Below are 26,085 nucleotides of genomic sequence, written 5' to 3'. Positions count from 1 at the left end.
ACCCAAAAGGGGCAAGGGTTTGAGATCCTGGCAGCCACTTTCTAAGCACTAGACAAATGCCGAAGTGAAACTCTGCTGTGATGCGCTTCCTGGGAATGAAGCAGGAAAGAGACAGAACAGGCTCCATCTTGAAAGCAGGACTCCATCTTGGGCCGGGCTGTGGACTTTGAGCTATATGTCCAGTACTTCCAGTACCTAGGGAAACGACATACCAACTGGAAAACCAGACCCCCCCGGATGGAAGAGACCCAGGGCTTGTACCTAGACTCCCCATTGCCTAAAAAAATACCCTAATTATCTGTGTAACCAAATAGAATCATAAATTCTATTATGCTTATTGGAGTATGACCACAGGCTTATTGATAATTGTCCACTGTTAGCTACCTAGGCTTAAGGCATACGGATCACGGATTAACTTTGATTGTATCTTTCTTTTCCTTTGTTCAGACTAGTTTCAGGGAATTTGGGGAGGGGGGTTTGGGCACGTACACTTAGGGTATATAAGGTTTTCACAAAAACTGGTCAGGGTCCTTGGCTAAGAGGAGACTCTGCCTTGGGCCCGCGGTGTAATAAACTGCACTCCACTATCTGCAATGTCCTTCTGAGTGAGTTTGTTTCCCAGAACACGTGGCTACAACAGGAACATCCACTCCTCAGACCGTTATAGCACAGGTAAAGGAAGGGCTCTTACACCCGCATTGAGGGGGGTGAGGCCACACACCCTGGTGGACTGAGGAACTGTGAGGGTCAGGGCAAGGGCTGATGTTTACAAGCTAAGGAACCAGAGACAGAGGGAAGGAGAAGGAGACTGGAGAGTGAGAGAGGAAAGAAAACCAAGAGGGTTGGAAGAGAGAGTTGGGGGTAGGAAGAGAATGGGGGGGAATGGGTTTTGAAAACCCTTGTCCGGAAAGTCATGAGTCTCAGATCTCTTCATCTTTTACAGGCAAATGTTTAAAACCTGCAATGCAGTTTCCTAAAACGTACTCTTCCATAGGCCACAATGCTGCGGACTGGTTTCAGGAGAGGATAAACATTTTTCAGATACCAGTCAAAAGTTTTGCATTTCAGTTTCTTCCGGAGTGCCATTCTGGAAGAAATGTCTCCAAAATCGATTCCGGAGTTCTGCAAAGAAAACATGGAACATGGTTGCACTCTGTAACACCCTGGACTCCACCATGTGGGTGTGCTCAGATGTGTCTGACTCTGTGCAACCCCATGGACTGTCTCCTCTGTCTATGGGATTTCCCAGGCAAGAATACTGGAGTGGGTTGCCATTTCCTCCTCCAGGGAATCTTCCTGACCCAGGAATCGAACCTGTGTCTCCTGCATTGGCTGGCATGTTCTTTACCACTAAGGCATCAGGGAAACAGATAGTGCAGGAGGGAAGCAAGTATTTTCCTGATTCCCTGTAAGATAACCTTTATCATGTATAGTTTTCCAGGGAAATTGGAAGAAGCTTGACCCCTAGGAATTTCTGCTGGTCTCAGAGGCACTTTCAAGGTTTGCGTATCCAGGTTTATGTCTCATCAGTAGCAAGCTGATGCAGACTGCTCCTGTTTGAGATGATATGCACATCAATCAGGCACAAAATGGTTCTCATGATGGCCAGGAAAGGCTCCCAAAAGGAGCATGCTGGCCGCAAGACTGGGAGGTTAAAGGAGACGTCCTAGAAGTGGTGTCTGTGGGGAATCAAAGTGGAAGGATGCTTGAACCCAGAGCCGCAGCTCAGGGACAGAGACAGCATGTCATATCAGCCTCAGGGACTAAGGCCAACCATGTGACCTTAGCCAAGGAGGTTTTCCTTGTTCACGTGTGTCCAGTAGAATTACATGGCCTTCTACCACCATTCCTCACCCCACCGCTGTGTTCATTTCCTCTTAAGACAGTGAATCCTTGTCCACTCCTGCCCCACAAGGAATCCCCTGGTATAGATGATGGATGAAGAGCACAGAATCTAGAAGTTTCCTTGGTTTGAATCCTATCTCTGCTCTTAGGACCTTCTTACCTTAACCAACTTTTCCCCTTCCATTCTCTGTGTGGTGTGTCCGCTTCTTCATTGGTAAACTTAGAATAATAAAAAATAAACCTTATGCCAGAGCTACGTGATGATAGCCGTGCATGCCAGAAACTTAGTCCTGGGACACAAACGCGAATGCCATTGCCCTCACAGGGAGGACGTGACTTCAGGTCTTTAGGGCTGGAGTGGCCCTGTTGCAGAGAGAAGCCAATTCTGACTCCAGGCTGAAACTGCTTCTTTGACTTGCTTTCCCTTGCTCTTGTTATAATCACACCTAATGGGCTGCCTCGGAGAATCCTGCCACTCTGCCTGACTCTTAAAGTGCCTTTGTTGAGAAACCTGTCCACCTGTGGATGGCAGGAAGGAAGAAATTAACACACTCCTTGCCTAAGGCTTGCAGTCCTAGGAGATGTTTGCAAGATTAATGGCCTTTTTACTTTGTTTCCTCACCTTCCTCCCCTCCATCTCTGATCTATAAAAGAACAGGACATCCAGATGGCATAAGATGGCTATTTTGAGACATTCCTTTGCCATTTTCTGGTGAATAAAGTCATATTCCCTGCCTCAACACCTCATCTCTTGGATTCATTGGCCCATCGTGCAGTGAGCAGACTAAGCTTGGGCTCTTGTCCCTTCCCATTCCCACCAGGACCACCTCCCTTTCCTCCTCCTCCATCCTTCTCAGCTTCTGTCCCATCCAGGACAAACCTGGAGAGGTATGTTCCAGGCCATGTAGACCATGTCTTTGTACTCGTCCATCCAGATTTCAGCCACTCTCAGGGCGTTCCGCTTCAAGGGAATTCTCAGGTCTAAAGAGTAGGGCTTGTGGTGTCTCTCCAGGTGGGCGACTCGGGAGCAGGGCAAGACCTCAATCTTACCTCCACATTGCCACACCTGCAAGGGAAGGAAAAACAAAATCGCCCGGGCAAGCTGGACACACAGACGTAAGAGCACAGCCTGTTGACGGGGACACCACTCTTCAGAACCACTTTTTAAAGAGTGTAGGGACTTCCCCGGCAGTCCAGCGGTTAAGACTCCACGCTTCCACTGCAGGGGGTGAGGGTTTGATCCCTGGTCGGGGAACCAAGATCCCACATGCCTGGTAACCAAAAATCCAGAACATAAACCAGAAGCAATATTGTAAAAAGTTCAATAAAGACAAAAAATGGTCCACATTAAAAAAAAAAATTTTAACAGAATGTAAATTCAGTCCTTCTACCTGTCTCTATGAGCCTCCCAACCTATTCATTGAAAAAATAGTGCTCCTCTCCTGTCACTCAGAAGCTCCAGAAATCCCACCAGGTGTAGGCTCTGACCCACAGGAACCGTGAGATAATCAATGGATCTTGCTTTGAGCCACTAAGTTTGTGATAATTTTGTTACACTGCAATTGATAACTAGTACACGTAATTCTTGTCCAAGAGATACGCTGACTTATGATCTAGTCGTTAACATTCTTTCTTCTTATCCTGATGGAAACACACATACTTGTCAGTCCATACATTCTAATATGTGGCTTAAAATATTTAAAAATACTGTCTTTGTCCCAGTAGACAATAGAACTAGTAGATGTAGATTTACTACTTCATCCCTGTAGAAGATACATCTAATGATGAGTGTGTTCTCTTCATGGATGTCCAAGTGAGCTGCATTTTCTGGGAAATACTAGCTGGTCCAGTTACTATGCTTAGTCGCTCAGTCGTGTCCAGCTCTTGGTGACTCCATGGACTGCAGACCGCCAGGCACCTCTGTCCATGGGGATTCAGGCAAGAATACTGGAGTGGGTTGCCATGCCCTCCTCTAGGGGATCTTCCCGATCCAGCGATTGTGCACAGGTCTCCAGCATTGCAGGATTCTTTACTGTCTGAGCTTCCAGGGAAGCCCTTCCAGAAGCGGTTAGCAACCTACCGCACTCATGCCTGCAAATCCCTGAACATCTCAGGTCCAGTGGCTCAGTTAAAAAACCTTGGGAGGGGTTATCCTAGACCAACAGCTTTCAGATTTTTCTGTCTCAATTTATTCCCACTTGCCAGACGTCCCCACACACACCCACCCTCCACTCCCTCCCTCCTTCTCTGAAACACAGGAAAAGAAACAGGAAGTTTCTGATTATAGTAGCTTACTTTGCATCACAAACCATCCCGACATTTTTCAGGAAGTTAGTCCTCACCACATAGGTATTATGATTATTCCTATTAAGGTAATGGGCCCACCCTTACCAGCTAAGAAATGACAAAGCCAGAAGGATTCTGTGATGCTCTGGCACAGAGCCAGGGATACACAAGGTGCTGAACCAGAGTGGGTGTACTTTCTCCCCCATCAGACCAAAACTCCATCTGTATTTATACACATCCAGGAGCTCCATCACTGCCGTGGCCTCTAGGTGTCAGAATAAAACATCACATGCAGCTCTGATGTTCTCCAAGGTCTGTTCCTAGAGAAATGTACATCCTAGCAAACACTTAGAGGTTTGAAAGGACAAATGGCCACACACACAAACCACGGAAGCTGAATGCGGGCAAACTGTTTTATCAAGAAAGGGGAAAAATGACTCTTCAGAGGGTACGGCAACTCACTCTAGTATTCTTGCCTGGAGAATGCCATGGACAAAGGAGCCTGGAATGAGTGGAGAGGGTTGCCATGCTCTCCTCCAGGGGATCTTCCTGACCCAGGGATCTAATCTGCATCTCTTACATCTCCTGCTTTGGTAGGCAAGTTCTTTATCACTGAGCCACCTGAGAAGCTGTTCTCTTCATACCGATGAGAATACAGATGTGGCGTTGAGTGTATCAGAACAATGAGATGGAAGAGACTTGGTTCCCAACACCCTACTGGTGGTAATTTAGTCACTAAGTCATGTCCAACTCATGTGACCCCATGGACTGTAGCTAGCCAGGCTCCTCTGTCCATAGGATTTCCCAGGCAAGAATACTGGAGCGGGTTGCCACTTCCTACTCCAGGGATCTTCCCAACCCAGGGATCAAACCCACGTCTCCTGCGTTGTAGGCGGTCTCCTGGGTTGTAGGTAGATTCTTTACCGCTGGGCCACCAGGGAAGACTGGAACTGTCATCTGAATCCTGAACTGCTCATGTTCAAATTGTTACAGGAATTAATTTATATCTCATTTAAATCTCTGTTATTTTGGCCTCTGTCACAGAAATCAAACAAGGATTCTAATTCTCACACGTTTATAAATCATTTCAAGTTATTTATCATGTTTGACCTGCACTGTCATCCTAAGGAGAGAAATAAACTGAAGCTTCCCTGGTGGCTCATAGGAAAAGAATCGCCTGCAATGCAGGAGATGAGGGTTCGATCCCTGGGTCAGGAAGATTTCCTGGAGAAGAAAATGGCAACACATTCCAGGATTCTTGCCTGGGAAAATTCCATGGACAAAAGTTCCAGAAGGGCTACAGTCCACTCAAGTGTTCAGTTGCTACAGTCCATGGAGATGCAAAAGAGTTGGACCTGACTTAGGGACTAAACAACAAAACTGGGGAACAGATCATGAAAGAAAATGGACATGAACTCATGTCATCCTGTCAGCTGCTTGACTGTCCATAGGGGGACAGATTGGCTGCCCACACATCTTTATCCTCTGGTCTCTCTGCCCATTCCAGTTTCTGACTGGTCTTGCAGAGAACCACCCACCCCAAAGTTGGTGTATGTCAGGAGATGTTTGGAAAATGCCTGAAGTCCTCAAGAAAATAGGGACACCATCTTTCCAGCAATATCTCCCAGAATATACAGACCTATACCAAGACGCTCCACTCTAGAAGTTCCACAACCTCTCCTTAGTGACCTGGAAACATGAGAATTTGTTCACCTCTTGAGCCAATGGCATCCATCCTTGTTCCAAGGTTCCAGAGTTCCTCTACCTTACCCTTCTGTTTTGTCCCATAATGAGAATGGAAACGTACATACCCTCAGGCTAAGTTCCACATTCTCTCCTCCATAGGTCAGCATCCCACCATCCAGAGAGCCAATTTCTTCCAAGAAGAGCCTGTTGGCAGCCAGGATGCCCATGATGGAAGGACTTCTGTGGAGCACACGGCAAGAGAGTCACTAAACCTGGACGCAGAATATCAGGATGAAGGTGACAGGTAGGAAGCTCAGCGATGATGTAGCCTTTGAAACTCTCTCTACCAAAGCTTCTTCTTATCCTGAAAGCTTTCCCCAAACCCTCAGGCTGAACTAAGTGCATAGAGCCTTCCCGTCTCAGATTATATTGAAATCAATCTTGGTATCCCTACTTCATAGCCTGATAAATGCTTAAAGGGGCTGAAATGTTTTCTGTAACATTATACACTTTGCTTTATTTTGCTTAAAATTCCTTAAATAGCCAAAGTATCTGTGATTTCTTTTCTGGGATCAGCTCTTTTTTTAACTTTTCATTTTGTATTGGGGTATAGCCAATTAACAACGTTGTGATAGCTTCCCGTGAACAGTGAAGGGACTCAGCCATACATAGACATGTACCCATTCTCCCCCAAACTCCACTCCCATCCAGGCTTCCACATAACATAGAGCAGAGTTCCTTGTGCTCTACAGTAGGTCCTTGTCGGTTATGAGATCTGCTTCTTTTTTTTCTCTATACCCTGTCCTTCACCCCAACTCCTCTGCTCTTCTCACCCCACTCCTAAGACTACCACCAAGAACAAACAAAGCCCAGACCATTCATCCCTGACTTCCCCCAGACTAATCAAGTTTCCCGAGCTCATGCAGACTGACCTCACAGGAGCAGTGACATCGTGGAGATCAACCCAGGCTTTCGGCAGTGCATCATAGCGGCACCAGAGTTCCCAGTTAAACCCGTCAACCGCCAGTGCATATTTAATCAGTTCAAAGGTGTCAAAAAGAATGTTGTCAAACACAGGAGATACGATCACAGTGCGGTCTTCCTGAATCCGAGCCAAGATGGGCTCAGCCCTGCAAGAAGGGTGTGTAACAGACCCAGGTGGGATTTGAGGATAATAGTCAAAGTGAGCAGACAAAGCTTCTCCATCCCATCCCCTTGTCCTGACCCTGACCACCTTCTTCACTCAGGCCACACTGGCTAGTAGGCAGAACTCTCCAGAGTCCCGAGAATCTGCAGGTTTGAGAAATAGCTGGGGCTGCTGGCAGCTGACCCCAGTCAAGAGCACATTTGAAACTGGGGTACCCAAGTACCACGCCCAAGCCACTGTGAGAAGGGCTATCAGCATCTGCCTGAATTTGTCTTACTTCTTGAGTCTCCCTGCTTCCAAAATAACATCTCTTTACTATCTGATTCCCCACATACTTTGAATAACACAGCTCTTCATATCATGTAACTTCCTGGGAAAATCTTAAGAATTACCAAAAGGTAGTCTCTTCATGTATGGATGTGAGAGTTGGACCATAAAGAAAGCCGAGTGCTGAAGAATTGATGCTTTTGAACTGTGATGCTGGAGAAGACTTTTGAGAGTCCCTTGGACTGCAAGGAGATCAAACCAGGCAATCCTAAAGGAAATCAATTCTGAATACTCATTAGAAGGACTGATGCTGAAGCTGAAGCTCCAATACTTTGGCCACCTGATGTGAAGAACTGACTAATTGGAAAAGACCCTGATGCTGGGAAAGATTGAAGGCAGGAGTAGAAGGGTACAACAGAGGATGAGATGGTTGGATGGCATCACTGACTCCAATGGACATGAGTTTCAGCAAGCTCTGGAAGTTGGTGATGGACAGGAAAGCCTGGCATGCTGCAGTCCATGGGGTCACAAAGAGTTGGACATGACTGAGCGACTGAACTGAACTGAGTCTCTTCATTTTACAGATAAAGTAATTTGTTTGTTAGTTGCTAAGTTGTGTCTGACTCTTTTGCAACCCCATGGACTGTAACCTACAAGGCTCTTCTGTCCTTGGGGATCCAGGCAAGAATACTGGAGTGTATTGCCATCTCCTACTCCAGGATATCTTCCCAAGCCAGGGACCGAACCTGCATCTCCAGCATTGGCAGGCAGATTCTTTACTGCTGAGCCACCAGGGAAGCCCTAAGTTGTGACTCATTCAAAGTCACAAAATATCTGACATAGTCAGGGTTTGTATTCAGTTGTCAATACTCCAAGCCTATTGTTTTTTCTCTAGACTACTTCCTGTAGGCAACCAAAGTCCTTGAATAGAAACATCCTGTTTTTGGAGCTTCCCTTTTCTTAAGTTCTGACTTTCCCTACTTCCACAATATCCCGTCTCTACTCATTGTATTTACAATTTCTCCTCTCTCCGCTTCCCCATGTGGAGCCCCTGGAGACTTACCACCCAACATTCACTTCAATGTGAGCATCCAAGATGGCAACCACATCAGCCGTGGCCGCCTCCCTGCCGGTGTTGCGAGCTGCAGCCAGACCTCTTCTCTCCGTGTGCCGTACTATCTTCAGGAGTCCTGGATACTTCTGGTTGTAAAGCTTAATCTTCTCATCCAAGTCTGCCTTTAATTCTCCTGCCAACCAAAGGTACACCTATAGAAATTCTGAGTTCAATAATCAACACGGTGCAGAAATTTTATACTAGGATACCGTAATGGTTGGACTACCTCCAGCATAGGGTGGGCAGTTCTACAGCCTTGACTGAGAAAAGAGTCTTTCCTCTACACCAGCTTCTCCTCTGCCTTCCATCCTCAGAATTAATGTTCCCATTCCTAATCTTTCTCTTGAGGTTAAACTATGTTAGCACAGTAAAACTGCTGTGTTGGGCACTGTTACAGGTACTTTAAGTGTATTGAGAAATTATTATAAGAATGAATGGGATCAGAGAACACCATAATTTGAAAAGACACATGCACTCCAATGTTCACTGAAGCACTATTTACAATAGCCAGAATGTGGAAGTGACCTAAACGTCCATCAACAGGAATGGATAAAGAAGATGTGGTACATATATACAATGGAATATTACTCAGTCATAAAAAAGAATGAAGTTGTGTCATTTGCAGAGACATGGATGGACCTAGAGACTGTTACACAGAATGAAGTAAGTCAGAAAGAGAAAAATAAATATCATATTAACACATAATGTGGAATCTAGAAAAATGATATAGATGATCTTATTTGCAAAATAGAAATAGAGACACAGATAGAGAACAAACATGGACACCAAGGAGAGAAAATGTGGGTGAGATGGACTGGGAGACTGGGATTGACATATATGCACTATGACACTATATATAAAATGGATAACTAATGAGAACCTGGGATTTCCTTGGTGGCTCAGACAGTAAAGAATCTGGCTGCAATGCAGGAGACATGAGTTTGATCCCTGGGTCGGGGAACTCAGTGCTCTGAGGTGACTTACATTGGAATGAAATTCAAAAAAGAGGGGATATAGCTGATTTATGTTGCTGTACAGTAGAAACCAACACAACATTGTAGAGCAATTATACTCCAATAAAAGTTTGTTTTTTTTTTAATGAATGGGACACACCTGACCTAACTAACATAGGGTTGCTGATGGACAGACATTGCAGATACAGCCTGGAACATCATCTTCACCGCTAAACTCTCAAGATTTTACAGAGAGCACATAAACAACTGAAATTGTTTCATCTTCTTTTATATATTCCTATTTGACCTGCTGAGGCTCAACTGGGATGGAATGCCAGATGAATCTACTTTTCAGCTTCTATCTAATGAGTTTATCCCCCAAATAAAGAAGGCTGAGTGTCAAAGAATTGATGCTTTTGAACAGTGGTGATGGAGAAGACTCTTGAGAGTCCCTTGGACTGCAAGGAGATCAAACCAGTCAACCCTAAAGGAAATCAGTCCTGAATATTTACTGGAGGGACTGATGCTGAGGCTGAAGCTACAATATTTTGGGCACCTGATGTGACGATCCAACTCATTGGAAAAGACTCTGATGCTAGGAAAGATTGAACACAGGAAGAGAAGGGGATGACAGAGGAAGAGATGGTTGGATGGCATCACTGACTCAATGGACAAAAGTTTGAGCAAGCTCCAGGAGATGGTGATGGACAGGGAAGCCTGGTGTGCTGCAGTCCATGGGGTCACAAAGAGTCAGACACAACTGAATGATTGAACAACAATCTCCAAAATATACAAACAAGATTCTCTATTCCACAGTGTTCACAGTTTCTTCTTCTCTCTCTCCTCTGTTTTAAAAAATATGTCTATGTATTCCTATCATTTTTGAAAAGCTTGGATTAAATCCCTTGACCTTTGAAATATTTAACTTGATGCAAATTAAGCTTCATATCTAGAGGGGACAAAGGAAGTGGGTACACCTCTCATGTCAATGTGTAGCATTTCAATCTTACTACTATTGATGGTGAGGACAAGGAGAATTACGCTAGCTAACATTTACTAGGGACAAGCCCTGGGCTGAGGACTCTACATGTGTTAATTCCCCAACAGCCCTGTGAGGAAGCACTATTATTTTACAGATGGCAACACTGGAGACATGAAGTAACTGAGAGACTCGCCACCACCTAAAGTCACATGAGTAGTAAGCTTCTCCTGTGGCTGATGTGGTAGAGACTTCCGATCATTTTCCTCAATTTAACACAAACGAAAAAGATTTTAACACAATACATAATTCAGTGCAGGCTCAAACTGGCTGCTGTTTCCATGGTTACTGAGAGAGAAGGTGATTGCTTGCCCTAATGACACCAGTCAAAGAATGACCAAAAGTTCCCTCTGCCATGCCCTCCCAAACAAATTATCCCCTTGGAAGACACAAATGGGTTCCTGACCCAAGTGAGCAGGTTGTGTTATACATAGGGTCTGGAACAGCCTAGAACTTTCTTTGGCTTCAAATACTTAATGAACATAAGGTATTTAGAATAAATGATGTTAACTGCTATTACTACCTCTTTAATTCTCACTCTAGTCCATGAGATCATGATTATTCTCAACATCCGTGCTTTGCAGATAAGGAAACTAGTGGAGAAGTAAGTCACTCAAGGGATAGAGCTTGTAAGGGAGGAACTGAGATTCCATAAAGTGAAGACTCAAGTGCACTGCCTTCCACTTCCTGTGTCATCTCAGGGGGGACTGGACCAGGTTGGGGGAGAGGGCAGGGCCTGAGCAAGAGACCCAGCCACTGTGGAGAGTCTCAGCACCCAGAGCTCCCTTCTCTCCAGGCTTAAATACCCAGGAAGATTGGGGTTTCCTCCTAGGGGATGATTCTGAATCTCTTCCTGGTATCTGGGGTTTTCCTTTGGACCCACCTCTCTTCCTGCGGTCTCCTTCATGGTGCATGGGCCCAACTGACTGCAGATTGACCACGTGATTGGAGCACATTGTGTGACCTCTCTCTCTTAGTTTCTTCTTCTGTGTGACCAAGAGGATCATCCCCTGTCTCGACTATGGGAAGATTAATGTGCCCAGCACAGTCAATAAACAGTCCCTCTCTTTTCCCTCCATGAGAAACCCAACTTTCTGTCCTCATGTGTGTGTGGGGGGGGTGGAGGGTGTGCATGCTCAGTCGTGTCTGACTCTTTGCAACCCTATGGACTGTTATCCCCCAGGCTCCTCTGCCCATGGAATTTTCCAGGCAAGAATACTGGAGTGGGTTGCCATGCCCTCCTCCAGGGGAACTTCCTGACTCAGGGATAGAACCTGCACCTCCTACATCTCCTGCATGGGCATCTCCTGCATCTCCTGCGTGGGCAGGCAGATTCTTTACCACAGTGCCACCTGGGAAGCTAAGCTAAAACCCCTTTATCCTAGCACAATCCATATACGGTCATTTTTTATACTATTCCTTGATCAAGTTGCTCACCATTTGAGCTAAAATCATCCACTAAGATGATCTCCTTCAACAGTCGAGGCGGGGTCCACTGGATGATGCTGGTGATGGCTCGCTGGATGACAGACAGAGCTTCATCCATGAATATGAGGATGACGCTGAGAGATGGGAGCTGTGAAGGATACTGCTTCCAATGGCACCTGTAAGAGACCTTTTATAATAACCATATCACTCTTTTAATTACTTAAACATTGTTCTCCGAAGTCCCCCTTCACTACATAGGATGTTATAATAATTCAATCAGTTCACCAGCTCTCAAACTCGTTAGGAAGGGAAACTGCTGGTTGCTTATCACAGTAGAAAGATTTTGCATTTGTTTGTCCAAAGTTCTCCTGTTGTGGGGATAAACTTCATTTCTTTTTGATTAATCATCAGTAGACATTTCCCCTTGAACAGTCAACCTACCCCACAAAGAATTCCCATTCCTTCCCCTGCCCCAAAGTAGCTTCTTTGCCAGCAGTCCTCTTTCTGCCTCCCTTTCCCCATGTTCTCAGACCTCCCATCATTTGGACACATGCCTCAACCTCACCACTATAGAGAAGTGGCAAACTGTCTCAAGAAGTGTGCTTGACACACGTTTTAAATGTCACAGCTTACATTTAGTAAATGCTTACCACATGTGAGGCACCGGCTTACTCTTTTTTAACATCCTCATCAAGATATATTTCACACACAATAAAAGTCACCCATTTAAAACTGCACAATTCATTGTTTTTTAATAATATTCACAGAGTTGGGCAACCATCACCACCATCTAATTTTGGGACACTTTCATCATGCTAGAAAGAAACCCCATATCCATTAGCAGTATTTCTTCATTTCTCCACAATCCCATTCCCCCTCAGCCATAGGCAATTATTAATCTACTTTTTATCTCTATAGAATTGCCCATTCTGGACTTTCTGTATAAATGTAAACATACAATATGTGGTCTTTTGTGTTCACCTAGAATAATGTTTTCAAAGTTCATCAATGTTGTACCACATGTCAGCACTTCATTTCTTTCCATTGTCAAATAATATTACATTGCATGGATATGTCACATATTTATCTGTTCGTCCCATATCGGACATTTAGCATGCTTCTACTTTTTGGCTGTTATAAATGCCACTATGAAAATTCTTGAATGAGTGTTTATGTTGGCATGTTTTTATTTTACTTGTACACACACCTAACCCTAGGTGAAAATCCTTGGAGAAGGATCCTTTTGAGAGTCCCTTGGACTGCAAGGAGATCAAATCAGTCAATTCTGAAGGAAATCAACCCTAAATATTCATTGGAAGGACTGATGCTGAAGCTGAAGCTCCCAATACTTTGGCCATCTGATGTGAAGAGCTGACTCATTAGAGAAGAACATGATGATGCTGGGAAAGACTGAAGGCAGGAGGAGAAGGGGACGACAGAGGATGAGATGGTTGGATGGCATCACTGACTCAATGGATGAGTTTGAGCAAGCTCCAGGAGTTGGTGAAGGACAGGGAAGCCTGGCAAGCTGCAGTCTATGGGGTCGCAAAGAGTTGGACGAGACTGAGTGACTGAAGTGAACAGAACTGAAGAGTGAAAGTGTTAAGTCAAGTGGTAACTCTATATTTAACAATTTGATGAACTACTATACTGTTTTCTAAAGTGGCTGCACCATTTTACATTCCCACCAATAATAAATGATGCCTTCAATTTTTCTCCACGTTCTGGACAATATTTGCATTATCTGTCATTGGGATGATAGCCTTCCAAGAGTATGAAGTATTGTCTTACCATTGCTTTGATTTCCATTTCCCTAATAACCAACGGTGTGAACATAACTAATGGGGTGAACTCAGACATGACTCAGTGACTAGCACTTTCAATTTTCACTTCATGGCTGATTCACTTTGCCTAGAGCAGAAACTAGCACAACATTTTAAAGCAACTGTACTCCAATAAAAAAATTTTTTTAAAGAATTAGAACACATTTCCTCTGATTACAGAACTGTCAAAAAAACAAATTCTCGGAAGGCAAAAAGGAACATTATAAGGCTTTGAGAAATCAGGAAACAGAACATAAAAGTAAAACATAAATAAACACAAGTTGGAAAAAAAATTAAAAAGAGGAATTTCATAGTCTAAGCTTTTCTCCCCAAATCAGTTCCTCCTTTTTCTTGCCACTCCAACATTGATGAAATGCAGAGTAATCGAGATTGACTCTGGAGACACATCAAGGGACTCCAAAAGGCCATGCAGGGAATTTCAAATAACACTGAAAAGCATACAGAAGTCTGCAAGAAGGATCTCTCCTTTCTCCTTGTTTCCTAGCACCTGACTGTCATGTGTGGACCAGTTCTGTCCAGTAGAATTTCCTACTGTCATATAGATGTTCTGAATATGCTGTTCACTGTGAGCTACTCTAGCCACGTGTGGCTAGTAAGCATTATAACAAGGCTATGTAAACTAAAAAAAACCTGCTTTTTAATTTAATCCAATTTTAATTAATTTAAATAGCCACATGTGACTGGTGCTACCATATTGGATAGTGCAGTAAAATATACTAAAAAATATTCATTGGTTGGTTAACAGCTGGAGGAATTAATCTTTAGCAAATACTTCCAGTTTAGAATTACAATTGCCCCTCACTTAGTGGGCTTCCCAGGTGGTAAAGAATCCACCAGTCAAACAGGAGAGGCAGGGGATGTGGGTTTAATCCCTGGGTCAGAAAGATCCCCTGGAGGAGGAAATGACAACCTACTCCAGTATTCTTGCCTGGAGAATCCCATGGACAGAGGGGCCTGGCAGGCTGCAGTCCATGGGGTCACAGAGAGGCAGATACAGCTCTGCACACCCACATGCGCTCACTCACCCTTAGCAACAGGAGGGTACAAAGGGAGAAATATATAAGGTGAGCAATTTCTAGATGTTAGAGCTATAAGTGTGTGCAAAGTCACTTAAGTCATGTCTGACTCTTTGCGACGCTATGGACTATAGCCCACCAGGCTCCTCTGTCTATAAAATTCTCCAGGAAAGAATACTGGAGTGGGTTGCCATGCCCTTCTCCAGGGGACCTTCCTGACCTAGGGATCAAGCCCGTGTCTCTTATGTCTCCTGCACTGGCAGGCAGGTTCTTTACCACTAGCAACACAGCCAGATCCCACATGTTAGAACTAGAAAGATAAGGTGTATGCAAATCACAACTTTGCCAGAAACTGCTGTTGTGGAAAGCAAATAAACTGATATGTACCCGTGCAACAATTGCCAAACATCTTTTTATTGATACATTGGGGTTTCCTGAGGCAAGTTAGGTGGGCAGCAAGGCCAGATTCCTGGGTGTGTGACTTGTGCAAGCACACAGGTCCTGACACTTGTGAATTAACTCGATAATTTGCTGTCACCATCTTGAAATATTTTTTAGTAATTTTTAAATAACAAGCCCCACGTTCTCATTTTGTACCGGGCCCTGCAAGTTTTGTAACTAAACTGGTCATGGCATTTTTCTGAACTCCCTATTAAAGATTAACTATTGAAGACCTGCCTTTCCATGAGTTTGTTTGTTGGAACTTAATATGTACTTAGGGCTTCCCAGGTGACTCAGTGGTACAGAATCTGCCTGCCAATGCATGAGACACAGGAGATATGGGTTTGATCCTAGATCAGGAAGATCCCCTGGAAGAGGAAATGGCAACCCACTCCAGTATTCTTGCCTGGAGAATCCTATGGACAGAGGAGCTTGGCCGGCTACAGTCCATGGACTTGAAAAGAGTTGGACACGAAAGAAGCAACTGAGCATGCAGGATCTACTTAAAACTCAATAAAGTTTATTGATTCCCCTGAATGGCCTTTCTCTGGTCTCTGAAAGTTAAAGGGAGGATGTGACCACTTGGAGAACGCCAGGGCTGGCATGTTTCTGGTATCAGACAACCATCCGAAAAACTGGGGAAACCAGTAGTGACCACCACTTTGCATCTTGCTGGTGGGCTGCCGTCTATGGGTTCACACAGAGTCAGACATGACTGAAGTGACTTAGCAGCAGCAGCAGTAGCAGACACAGAAGGTCCGTCCTCATATTATCTTATAATTTATGTGATGGCTCTGAATCACTAAATTACTTCTTCCTCAGAGACAATCCAAGGAGGACTTTCTTGGTGGTCCAGTGGATAGAAATCCATCTGCCAATGCAGGGGACACAGGTCTGATCCCTGATGGGGGAAGATTCTATATGCCCCAGAGCAATTAAGCCCATGTGCCACACCTACTGAGCCCGTGCTCTACAGCCTGTGCTCTGCAACAAGAGAAGCCATCGCAATGAGAAACCCACGCACCTCAACAAAGAATAGTTCCAGCTTGTCACAACTAGAGAAAGCCCTCATGTAGCAGTGAGGACCCAGCACAGTCAAAAATAAATAGTAAATAAAACAAAATTTTAAAAGTCCAGGGAGTGGTCTTCCTGTAGTTCGCCAAGTGTGGTGGTTTCCAGGATGCCTTAGTTCTGGAATCTATCCATCAGAGCCACATGGATTTTTTTTTTATGGTCAGCAGGAAGGAAGAGCACTCATTTGATTTGTAAGCAGCAGACATGACTCATGTTATTCAAGTATAGAAGGGTACTTGAATCAGACATAGTCTGCATCCACACTAATACTTTCTAACAAGCAGTTTCATGACTTAATCTCTCTAGAATTCAACCTTAATGCTCCAAAATGCTTCAGTTACCCACTGATCTCAGCATATTATCCACACACCTAAAGACTTAAATGATGAAATTGAGGCAGGTTCCAAGGAAAGTAGGAGAAATGCAGATGCACACCCAGACACACCTTAGTCCAAATACCGAAAGCCAAAGGTAAAATATTGACAGTAGTCAGAGAAAAATGACTCACCACATACAAGGAGACCCTCAACAATATTAAGAGTTGACATCTCATCAAATACAATAAAAATAGAAGGTAGTGGGACAACATACTGAAATTGTCCAAAGAAAAAAGACTGTCAACAAAGCACCTTACATCTTTCAAATGTGAAGAGGAAATAAAAGCAAGTAAACCTTGAGAGAATTTGTTGGAAGTAGTCTACCAACAAATTCTCTCAATGTTTACTTGCTTTTATTTCCTCTTTAAGGCAATGGCACCCCACTCCAGTACTCTCACCTGGAAAATCCCATGGACAGAGGAGCCTGGTAGGCTGCAGTCCATGGGGTCGCTAAGAGTCGGACATGACTGAGGGACTTCACTTTCACTTTTCCCTTTGATGCATTGGAGAAGGAAATAGCAACCCATTCTAGTGTTCTTGCCTGGAGAATCCCAAGGACGGTAGAGCCTGGTGGGCTGCCGTCTACGGGGTCGCACAGAGTCGGACACGACTGAAGCGACTTAGCAGCAGCAGCAGACTACTTTAAAAGAAATACAAGTTTTTTTTATACTTGTTTTTTTATTATTTTAACATTTTTTAACTTTTTATTTTACATTGGAGTATAGTTGATTAACAATGTTGTGATAACTTCACGTATACAGTAAAGTGATTCAGTTATCTCTTATTTTTCAAATTATTTTCCCATTTAGATTGTTACATGATATTGAGCAGAATTCCCTGTGCTCTACAGTAGGTCCTTGCTGGTTACCTATGTTAAATATAGTAGCGCATACATGTTAAGACCAAACTTCCTAACTATCTCTTCCTCTTTCCTTCCCCTCTGGTAACCCTAAGTTCATTCTCTAAGTCTGGGGGTCTTTTTAGGCTAAAAGCAAATGATTTGGGGCCATAATGCAAATACACACACATACACACACAGGCAAAAACAAAGAGCACCAGTAAAGGTAACTGTGTAATCATAAAAGACAGTATATTTCTTCTCTTAACTAATTTTAAAAGCAATTGTATTTTTAAAAGTGTATGTAATTGTATTATTGGGACTATATCATATAGCAATTTAATATACTTGACAAAACAGCACAAAAGAAATGGGTGGGAGCAAAACTGTATTGAAGTGAGGAAATAACACCAGATGGTAAATTGAATCTACAAGAATAAGTGCAGAGAATCAGACATGGTAAATAAGATAAATATAACACACTGTAAATTTATACTTCCTCTCCTTTTTTCTCATTTTCTTTAATAGACATAAAATTATGTAATGTAATTATAATAGTATATTTTGGAGTTTGTACCATACAATTTGAAATATGTATGCAAATAATAGAAAAAAAGGAGGAAGAGGGAATAGAGCTATAAATATAATCTTCCTATATCTCACTCAAATAAGTCTAAATAGACTCTGATAAGTTAAGATGCATGTGACAAGCCCTAGAACAACCATTAAGAAAACAACTATAAAAATATACTGAAAAATTATTTGAAGAATTATACTGTTACATTAGAAAATAGCCACTTAATGTAAAAAACAAGCAGTAATGGAGGAACAGAGGGAAAACATGAGAGACATTAGAAAGCAAAAATAGAATGCCAGAGGTAAATCTGACTATGTCAATAAAACAATGATTGTGGGTGAATTAAGCAATCCAATCAAAAGGTAAATATTGTCCGATTGCATTTTTTAAAAAAAGGTCCAACTGTATGTTGTCTTTAGGAAACATTTTAGATCAAAAGATACAAGTAGGTTGAAAGTAAAGGATATATCAGCAAGCAGCAACCATAAAAAGTTAAAGAGGTTATACTAATATCAGACAAAATAGATGGTAAAATAAAGACATTGCTAGTTATAAAGGGAGAGACTTTGTAACCATAAAAGGATATAACCATCAGGAAGATATGCCAATTTTAAACATATATTCCCAGCAACAGAGTGCTGAAATGCACAAAACAAAACCTGACAGACTGAAGGGAGTAACAGACCAATCAGCAACAACCCCTGGCGATTTCAATACCCTACTTTCAAGGAGAGTGGAAAGGAGAGTGTTAGTCACTCAGTCGTGGCCAACGCTTTTCAAGCCCATGAACTGCAGCCTGCCAGGCTCCTCTGTCCATGCTATTCTCCAGGCAAGAATACTGGACTGGGTTGCCATTTGCTTCTCCAGGGGATCTTCCAGACCCAGGGATCAGACCCAGGTCTCCAGCATTGCAGGCAGATTCTTTACTGTCTGAGCCACCAGGGAAGCCCCATAGAACAACTAAACACAAGATAAACAAGGAGGGCTTTCCTGGTAGTCCAGTGGTTAGGAATCCACCTTGCAATAATACAAGGGACACCAGTTCAACCCCTATTCTAGGAAGACCTCACATGCCTTGGAGCAATGAAGTATGTGCCACAACTACTGAAACCAGCACTCGAGAACCCATAAGCTGAAACTATTGAACCGACATGCTGCAGCTGCTGAAGCCCGTGTGCCTGGAGCCTGTGCTCCACAACGAGGGAAGCCACCGCAACGAGAATCCTGAACACGAGGAAGAGCAGACCCCGCTCACTGCAACTAGAGAAAGCCTGTGTGCAAAAACAAAGACCCACCACAGCCAAAAAAAAAATAAAATAAAAAAATGTCTTTAAAAAAAAAGAACAAACGAGGAAATGTAAGACTTAAACAACATTGCAACCAACGAGAGAGACCTAGTGGCGTCCATAAGAACAGTCCACACAACAACAGCAGGTTGCTTTCAACTGTGCATGCAACATTCTCCAGGAGAGGCTGTGTGCTAGAGCATAAAATAACCCTCAATAAATTTTAAAAGAATAAATTCATATGAAGTGTGATTCTCTGATCAAGCAAAGTGGCACGAGAGATGAAAACAGAAAGATATTAGAAATTCACAAATAGGTGGAAATTAAAGAACACATTCTTAAATAGTCATTGGGTCAAAGAAAAAAGTTACAAGGAAAATTAGGAAATAGGAAATACTATAAACAACTATCCACCCACAAATTTAAAAACTTAGGTGAAATTGGCAAATTCCTATTAAAAACACTTGCAACTCAATAATGAAAAGACAAATGCCTTCCTAAAAGTAGAAAGTGTCTAAATGGACATTTCTCCAAAGAAAACATACAAATGGCCTGTATACACATGAAAAATGTTCAGCATAATTAGACAACAGGGAAATTTAAATCAAAACTACAATTGTATACCACTTGGCTTCCCTTGTGGCGCAGCTGGTAAAGAATCTGCCTGCAATGCAGGAGACCTGGGTTTGATTCCTGGGTTGGGAAAATCCCCTGGAAAAGGGCAAGGCAGGAAACAACAGTTAGAACTGGACACGGAACAGCAGACTGGTTCCAAATAGGAAAAGGAGTACGTCAAGGCTGTATATTGTCACCCTGCTTATTTAACTTATATGCAGAGTACATCATGAGAAACGCTGGACTGGAAGAAGCACAAGCTGGAATCAAGATTGCTGGGAGAAATATGAATAACCTCAGATATGCAGATGACACCACCCTTATGGCAGAAAGTGAAGAGGAACTCAAAAGCCTCTTGATGAAAGTGGAAGTGGAGAGTGAAAAAGTTGGCTTAAAGCTCAACATTCAGAAAACAAATATCATGGCATCCAGTCCCATCACTTCATGGGAAATAGATGGGGAAACAGTGGAAACAGTGTCAGACTTTATTTTTGGGGGCTCCAAAATCACTGCAGATGGTGACTGCAGCCATGAAATTAAAAGACGCTTACTCCTTGGAAGGAAAGTTATGACCAACCTAGATAGCATATACAAAAGCAGAGACATTACTTTGCCAACAAAGGTTCGTCTAGTCAAGGCTATGGTTTTTCCAGTGGTCATGTATGGAGGTGAGAGCTGGACTGTGAAGAAAGCTGAGTGCTGAAGAATTGATGCTTTTGAACTGTGGTTTTGGAGAAGACTCTTGAGAGTCCCTTGGACTGCAAGGAGATCCAACCAGTCCATTCTGAAGGAGATCGGTCCTGGGTGTTCTTTGGAAGGAATGATGCTCAAGCTGAAACTCCAGTACTTTGGCCACCTCATGCGAAGAGTTGACTCATTGGAAAAGATTCTGATGCTGGGAGGGATTGGGGGCAGGAGGAGAAGGAGACAACAGAGGATGAGATGGCTGGATGGCATCACTGACTTGATGGACATGAGTCTGGGTGAACTCTGGGAATTGGTGATGGACAAGGAGGCCTGGTGTGCTGCGATTCATGGGGTCGCAAAGAGTCGGACATGACTGAGCGACTGAACTGAACTGAACTGAACCCACTCCAGTATTCTGGCCTGGAGAATTCCATGGACTATAAAGTCCATGGGGCCGCAAAGAGTCAGACACAACTGAGTGACTTGTGCTTTGCGCTTTCACACTCACTAGGATGGCTATGATCAAAAAACAAAACCAAACCTTGATAAGTATGTTAAAAAAAATCAAAACTCTCATATGCTGCTAGAGGGAATAGAAAATGATGCAACCACTTTGGAAAACAGTCTGGCAGTTCCTTGGAAGTTTAAATATAGAGTCATCATATGGTCCAGCAATTCTACTCCTAGGGTATAACCAAGAAAAATGAAGACATATGTCCACACGAAAACTTGTACATAAATGTTCAAACCAGCATTATTCGTAGTAGTCAAAAAGCGGAAATAATCCAAATGTCCATCAGCTGGTAAACAGATAAAGAAGAGGTGGTATACAACTGGAGAATGAAATTTTATTTTACCATAAAAGGAACAAAAGTGACAAATAAAGTAGTGATGAATGCTCTAACATGAATGACACTTGAAAACATTATGCTACATACAGAAGACTCCATGTTATACGATTTCATTTATACAAAATGTCCAGAAGAGGCAAGTCCATGGGGACAAAAAGCAGATTAGTGGTTTCCTAAGGATGAGGAAGTTGTAGGCAGATGGGGAGAGCCTGTTAGGATGGGTAGGTTTTCTTTCGGAAGAGGTGAAAATGTTTTGAAATTGATAATGGTGATGAATAAACTAAAAATCATTAAATCATACACTTTAGTAAATTGTATGGTATGTGAATTTATCTTCAAAAACTGTTATTTTTAAAACTTATTAAGGAGGTAGAAAAAACTTACTAAGGAGAGGCAGAATGAGAAAAAAAATAGGAAGGGAAAACAGAAGGAGAGAGGAAAGTTTCTTTAAGTTAAAGTTAATAAGACCCTGGTGGTCCCGTGGCTAAGACTCTGTGCATCTAATGCGGGGCCCCGGGTTTGATCCCTGGTCAGGGAACCAGTTCCCACGTGTTGCAACTAAAGGTCCTGCATGCCACAAGGAAAACTCGGCAGAGCCAAATAAATAAATATTTGTTTAAATAAATAAAGACGGGTCCAAGCAGAGACTTGGAGAGAAACATCAGGGAGACGAGTAGCACTGTTAACTTCCTTCAACTTGCCCAAGTTGTTTCTGTCTCTCAGCCTTGGTTTCTTCATCTGTAAAATTATGAGTTAGACCCATCCTATCAGAATTCTCAAGGATCTGTGTGTCTCTGATACCTCTGCTCAGCTCTGTAAATACTTAAATCAGTCAGTTATCTTTCCAGAGCTGCCATTATAAAATGGATTAAAGTCAAGAATTCTGCTCTGTCAGTCTTCCAGAACTTTCTACACCCCGACCCACTTCCTCATGAATTTCTCACTCTCCCACCCTTCTTTTCAACCCTTGACTTCTGCTGCTCTCAAAATGCTAGTCACTCAGTTGCATCCTACTCTTTGTGACCCCCATGGACAGTAACCCACCAGGCTCCTCTGTCCGTGGAATTCTCCAGGCAAGAATAGTGGAGTGGATAGCCATTCCCTTTACCAGGGGATCTTCCCGACCCACGGATTGAACCTGGGTCTCCTTCATCACAGGCAGATTCTTTACCATCTAAGCCACTTTTTCCCAAAGCTTGTCTTCAAGCTACATTGAGGTCCCTAGGAAGCCTGCCTTGGTCCATCTTACCTGGAATCTCGAGTGTCCGGGAGGGTACGATCCAGGGGCAACCGATCACTGAGGTACACATTATAGCCAAACTTCTGGAAGAGGTCCTCAGCCTCTTTCTGCTGAGCCTCAGAAAGGTCCCTACCCCACTTCTTGAAAAGTTCTGAGTCTGGGAAGAGAACCTTGTGGGGATTTTCCTTGAAGAAGCCACCCTCCTTGGCGTGAGCTCTATCTGGAAAAGGATGCTTTTCGTCTTTCACCATTGCCAGCATGCCAATCCCATCTTCTGATTGTTTTGTAGCCAGCTTCATAGTTTGTTCTGCAAATGAAGGGCAGGGGAGAAAGCACCTCAGCCAGTTGTTAGCTACCCGGGCGTTACTTTCTCATCCACATTTCCTTGAAATGTTTTTCTTCCCAGATTTTTAGGAGGGTGCAACAGAACAAGTGTGCAAGAAGTTGTAGATATTGGCAAGAGAAGACCTGGAGAGATGGTATCGTTATGGAGAAGTTGAATGAGCTTGCTCCAGGGTCCTGAGGTTGTGGTCAGGGCTAGATAGCGTGCGTTTGTCATTTTCAAGGGGAGCAGTTCGGGACGATGACAAAGCCCAGAGCACACTGTGAAAGTGTGAGGCAGGAGGCAGGTAAAGGACTTTACAGAGGGGGAGGCCAAGGGGTTGGATCGGTTAACCACAGGGCGCTGCAGGGGCCCAGGTGACAGCAGGACTCAGGTCAGATGGAGACTGTGAATGGATGGCTGTGGCAAGCCCTGTAAGGAGGGAGAGAGTGTGTTGAGATCGGCAGGGGAGTGTCAGCTGAGGAAAGAGGACAGTCGTTACAACAGTCTTCTGACTCCTTCCTTCAATGGAACCAGAAGGATGTTTGGGATCACCCTAGATGGTGGAATACAAAGAGCCCGAGATCATCCTGTCTCTCTTCTCGAGCACACCAACATCACTACCATCCATAGAGCAACCATGGGTGACAAAGACCAGAAAAGATCTTCCACAGCTAAAGGCATCAAAAAACTGGACAGACCTCCCTGGTGGTCCAGGGAACCTGGATTCGATCTGTGGTCAGGAAACTAGATCCCACGTGCTGCAACTAAGACCCAGCGCACCCAAAGAAAGAAATTGGAGGACCCTGAACTGGAGAATGATTATATTGCAGAGGTTCTCCTCCAGGAGTGAGAGTTCTGAACTGCATGTAGGGTTTCCCAGCCCAGGGGTCCCGCACCAGGAATATGAGCCCCCACAGCATTTGGCTTTGAAGACCAGAAAGGCTTAATTTTGAAGTCCCAAAGGGCTGGGGGAAATAGAGATTTCACTTTTAAAGGACACACACACAAAATCTCATGCACACCAGGACCCAGAGCAAAAGCAGTCATTTAACAGGAGCCTGGGCAGACCTACCCATTGGTCTTAGAGAGTTTCCTGGGGGTGGGGGTGCTGTCACTTTGGGGACAGAGACACTGGCAGGAGCCATACTTGGGAACTTTCGATTGAATGAAAGCTAGAGTTGACTGATTAGTATTTCCCAAGTCCTACATTGATTATGATACTCCTCAGCATTCAGCCCCAAAATGTTAATCAAGGTGATAGGGACAGAGTAAAGGGACCAAAGAAGGTGATTAAATGGTTAATCCCACTAGCGGGGTGTAAGTAGAAAAAAAATATGGGAGACCTCTGTAAGTTAATGGTCACTTAAGAAAGCAGGTTTGCTTAACCACAGAAGCAAGCAGGCTTTCTTAGCCACAAACCCAAGCAAAAGAAGCATGAGACATGCCCCCAAATAATAAAACAGGGGTGGCATGAGCCCCACATCCTGCCCAGTGAGCTCAGCAAGTTAATGATCCTTAGGACATGCTCTCTCCACACATCGAAACCACAGTTTATGGAAAGGTGACATTTCAAAGTGAAAGACGCTTACTGTGCTGAGGCCTGGAATAATTTTCCCATAGTGCCATGGCAGTCCTGGCTTGACCATGGAGGGCCAAGAAGACTCCCCTACCCAACCTGGAGAAGGGGCTGATGATGGAAGCATGACATCTACTCAAGAATGAGGAAGAAGGTCTTCTCCCCCTCCCCACTTTTCCTTTGATTGTAAAACTGTAGCCCACTAAGTTCTTGCGGAAGCACCCTCTGGCCTGCCCACTTTAAGCCTCTCAAGCATCCTATTCTAATCAGTTCAGCTCAGTTCATTTCATTTGCTCAGTCGTGTCCAACTCTTTGGGACCCCATGGACTGTAGCATGCCAGGCTTCCCAGAGCTTCCTCAAACTCGCGTCGATCAAGTCAATGATGCCATCCAACCATCTCATCCTCGGTCACCCTCTTCTCCTCCTGCCTTCAATCTTTCCCAGCATCAGGGTCTTTTCCAATGAGTCAATTCTTCACATCAGGTGGCCAAAGTATTGGAGCTTCTTCAGCATCAGTCCTTCCAATGAATATTCAGGGTTGATTTCCTTTAGGATCGACTGGCTTGATCTCCTTGCAGCGACTCTCAATTCTATTCGAATAAAGGGACTTTCAATTCGTATTCTAATAAATTCCTTATCTATCACTTTGCCTCCCTCAGGCAGAATTTTTTCTGCTTTAAGACATAAAGCACCAAAGCTCTTCAAAGCCCCCCAAAATACCCACCCAGTGGCTTCAATTCAAAGGCACTCCACCAGAGGGACTTGCTTAAGTTCCCACCAATCCTCCCTTTGTTGTTTTTCAGTCACTTTAGTTGTGTCTGACTCTTTTCGGCCCCATGGACTATAGCCCACCAGGCTCCTCTGTCCATGAAATTTCCCAGGCAAGAATGCTGGAGTGGGTTGCCATTTCCTACTCCAGGGGATATTCCCGACCCAGGGATCAAACCTGGGTCTCCTGCACTGGCTGGCAGTTATTTATCTCCTAGTCACAGGGAAGCCCCAGTCCTCCCTTACACACACTAAACTCCAACCAAATTGATGGGATCACCTCTAGCTCATGTAGTACCATTCTGCAAGTTAGAAGAGAGAATTCCTTTTTCAGATGATTGCAACCCTGGCATACCAGCTTCAGAAGAGGAAGGTCCCATCGTGTGAACCCCTCTGGGCAGAGGCAGCCCCACACCACAGAGTATGGTTTGGTGTGCAAAACGTGGGCAGAATTTCAGCTAGGTGCCCAGCCCCTAAGAGGGATGCAGGGAAACCTTACAAGTGGGGGGAGGGTATTTTTGGAAGATGACCTAAACCTGGCCTGTGAATGAGGAGAGTCAATCACAGAAGTGCCTATGAGATGGAAAGAGGATGGTCAAAGCAAACCCGGAAAGAAAAATAAATGGAGGGTATTTCAGAGAAGACTCCTGGGGACTAGCTCTCATATTTGCTCAGGCAGAAAATAAAAATGGGAGCGAGATTTTCACAGTATTCCAAATCAAATCATATTTTGATTCAAACTCTTCTATGCTAAGCACGGGGATCACAGGATGGCCTTGGATTCCTTGGGCCTTTAAACTCCCT

The 26,085-nt window shown here is 43.9% G+C and overlaps 1 protein-coding gene across 1 annotated transcript in view; it reads right to left on the bottom strand.

The window, feature by feature from the left end:
* GALNT8 (polypeptide N-acetylgalactosaminyltransferase 8) overlaps positions 1–26,085 on the bottom strand; it is a 37,253-nt gene that overhangs the window by 5,883 nt on the left and 5,285 nt on the right. Inside the window, exons 2-8 of the mRNA XM_006053548.3 lie at positions 22,621–22,918; positions 11,775–11,941; positions 8,295–8,478; positions 6,750–6,947; positions 5,943–6,057; positions 2,726–2,911; positions 985–1,122 (exon numbers count right to left, since the gene is read on the bottom strand). Coding sequence (XP_006053610.3) covers positions 985–1,122; positions 2,726–2,911; positions 5,943–6,057; positions 6,750–6,947; positions 8,295–8,478; positions 11,775–11,941; positions 22,621–22,918 — 1,286 coding nt within the window. The remainder of the gene's footprint in view (positions 1–984; positions 1,123–2,725; positions 2,912–5,942; positions 6,058–6,749; positions 6,948–8,294; positions 8,479–11,774; positions 11,942–22,620; positions 22,919–26,085) is intronic.

This window comes from Bubalus bubalis, chromosome 4 (genome assembly GCF_019923935.1).
Source record: "Bubalus bubalis isolate 160015118507 breed Murrah chromosome 4, NDDB_SH_1, whole genome shotgun sequence".
Taxonomy (NCBI): Eukaryota; Metazoa; Chordata; class Mammalia; order Artiodactyla; family Bovidae; genus Bubalus; species Bubalus bubalis.
The sequence above is the reverse complement of the archived record's forward strand: the minus strand, read 5'-3'. Positions and strand labels throughout refer to the sequence as shown.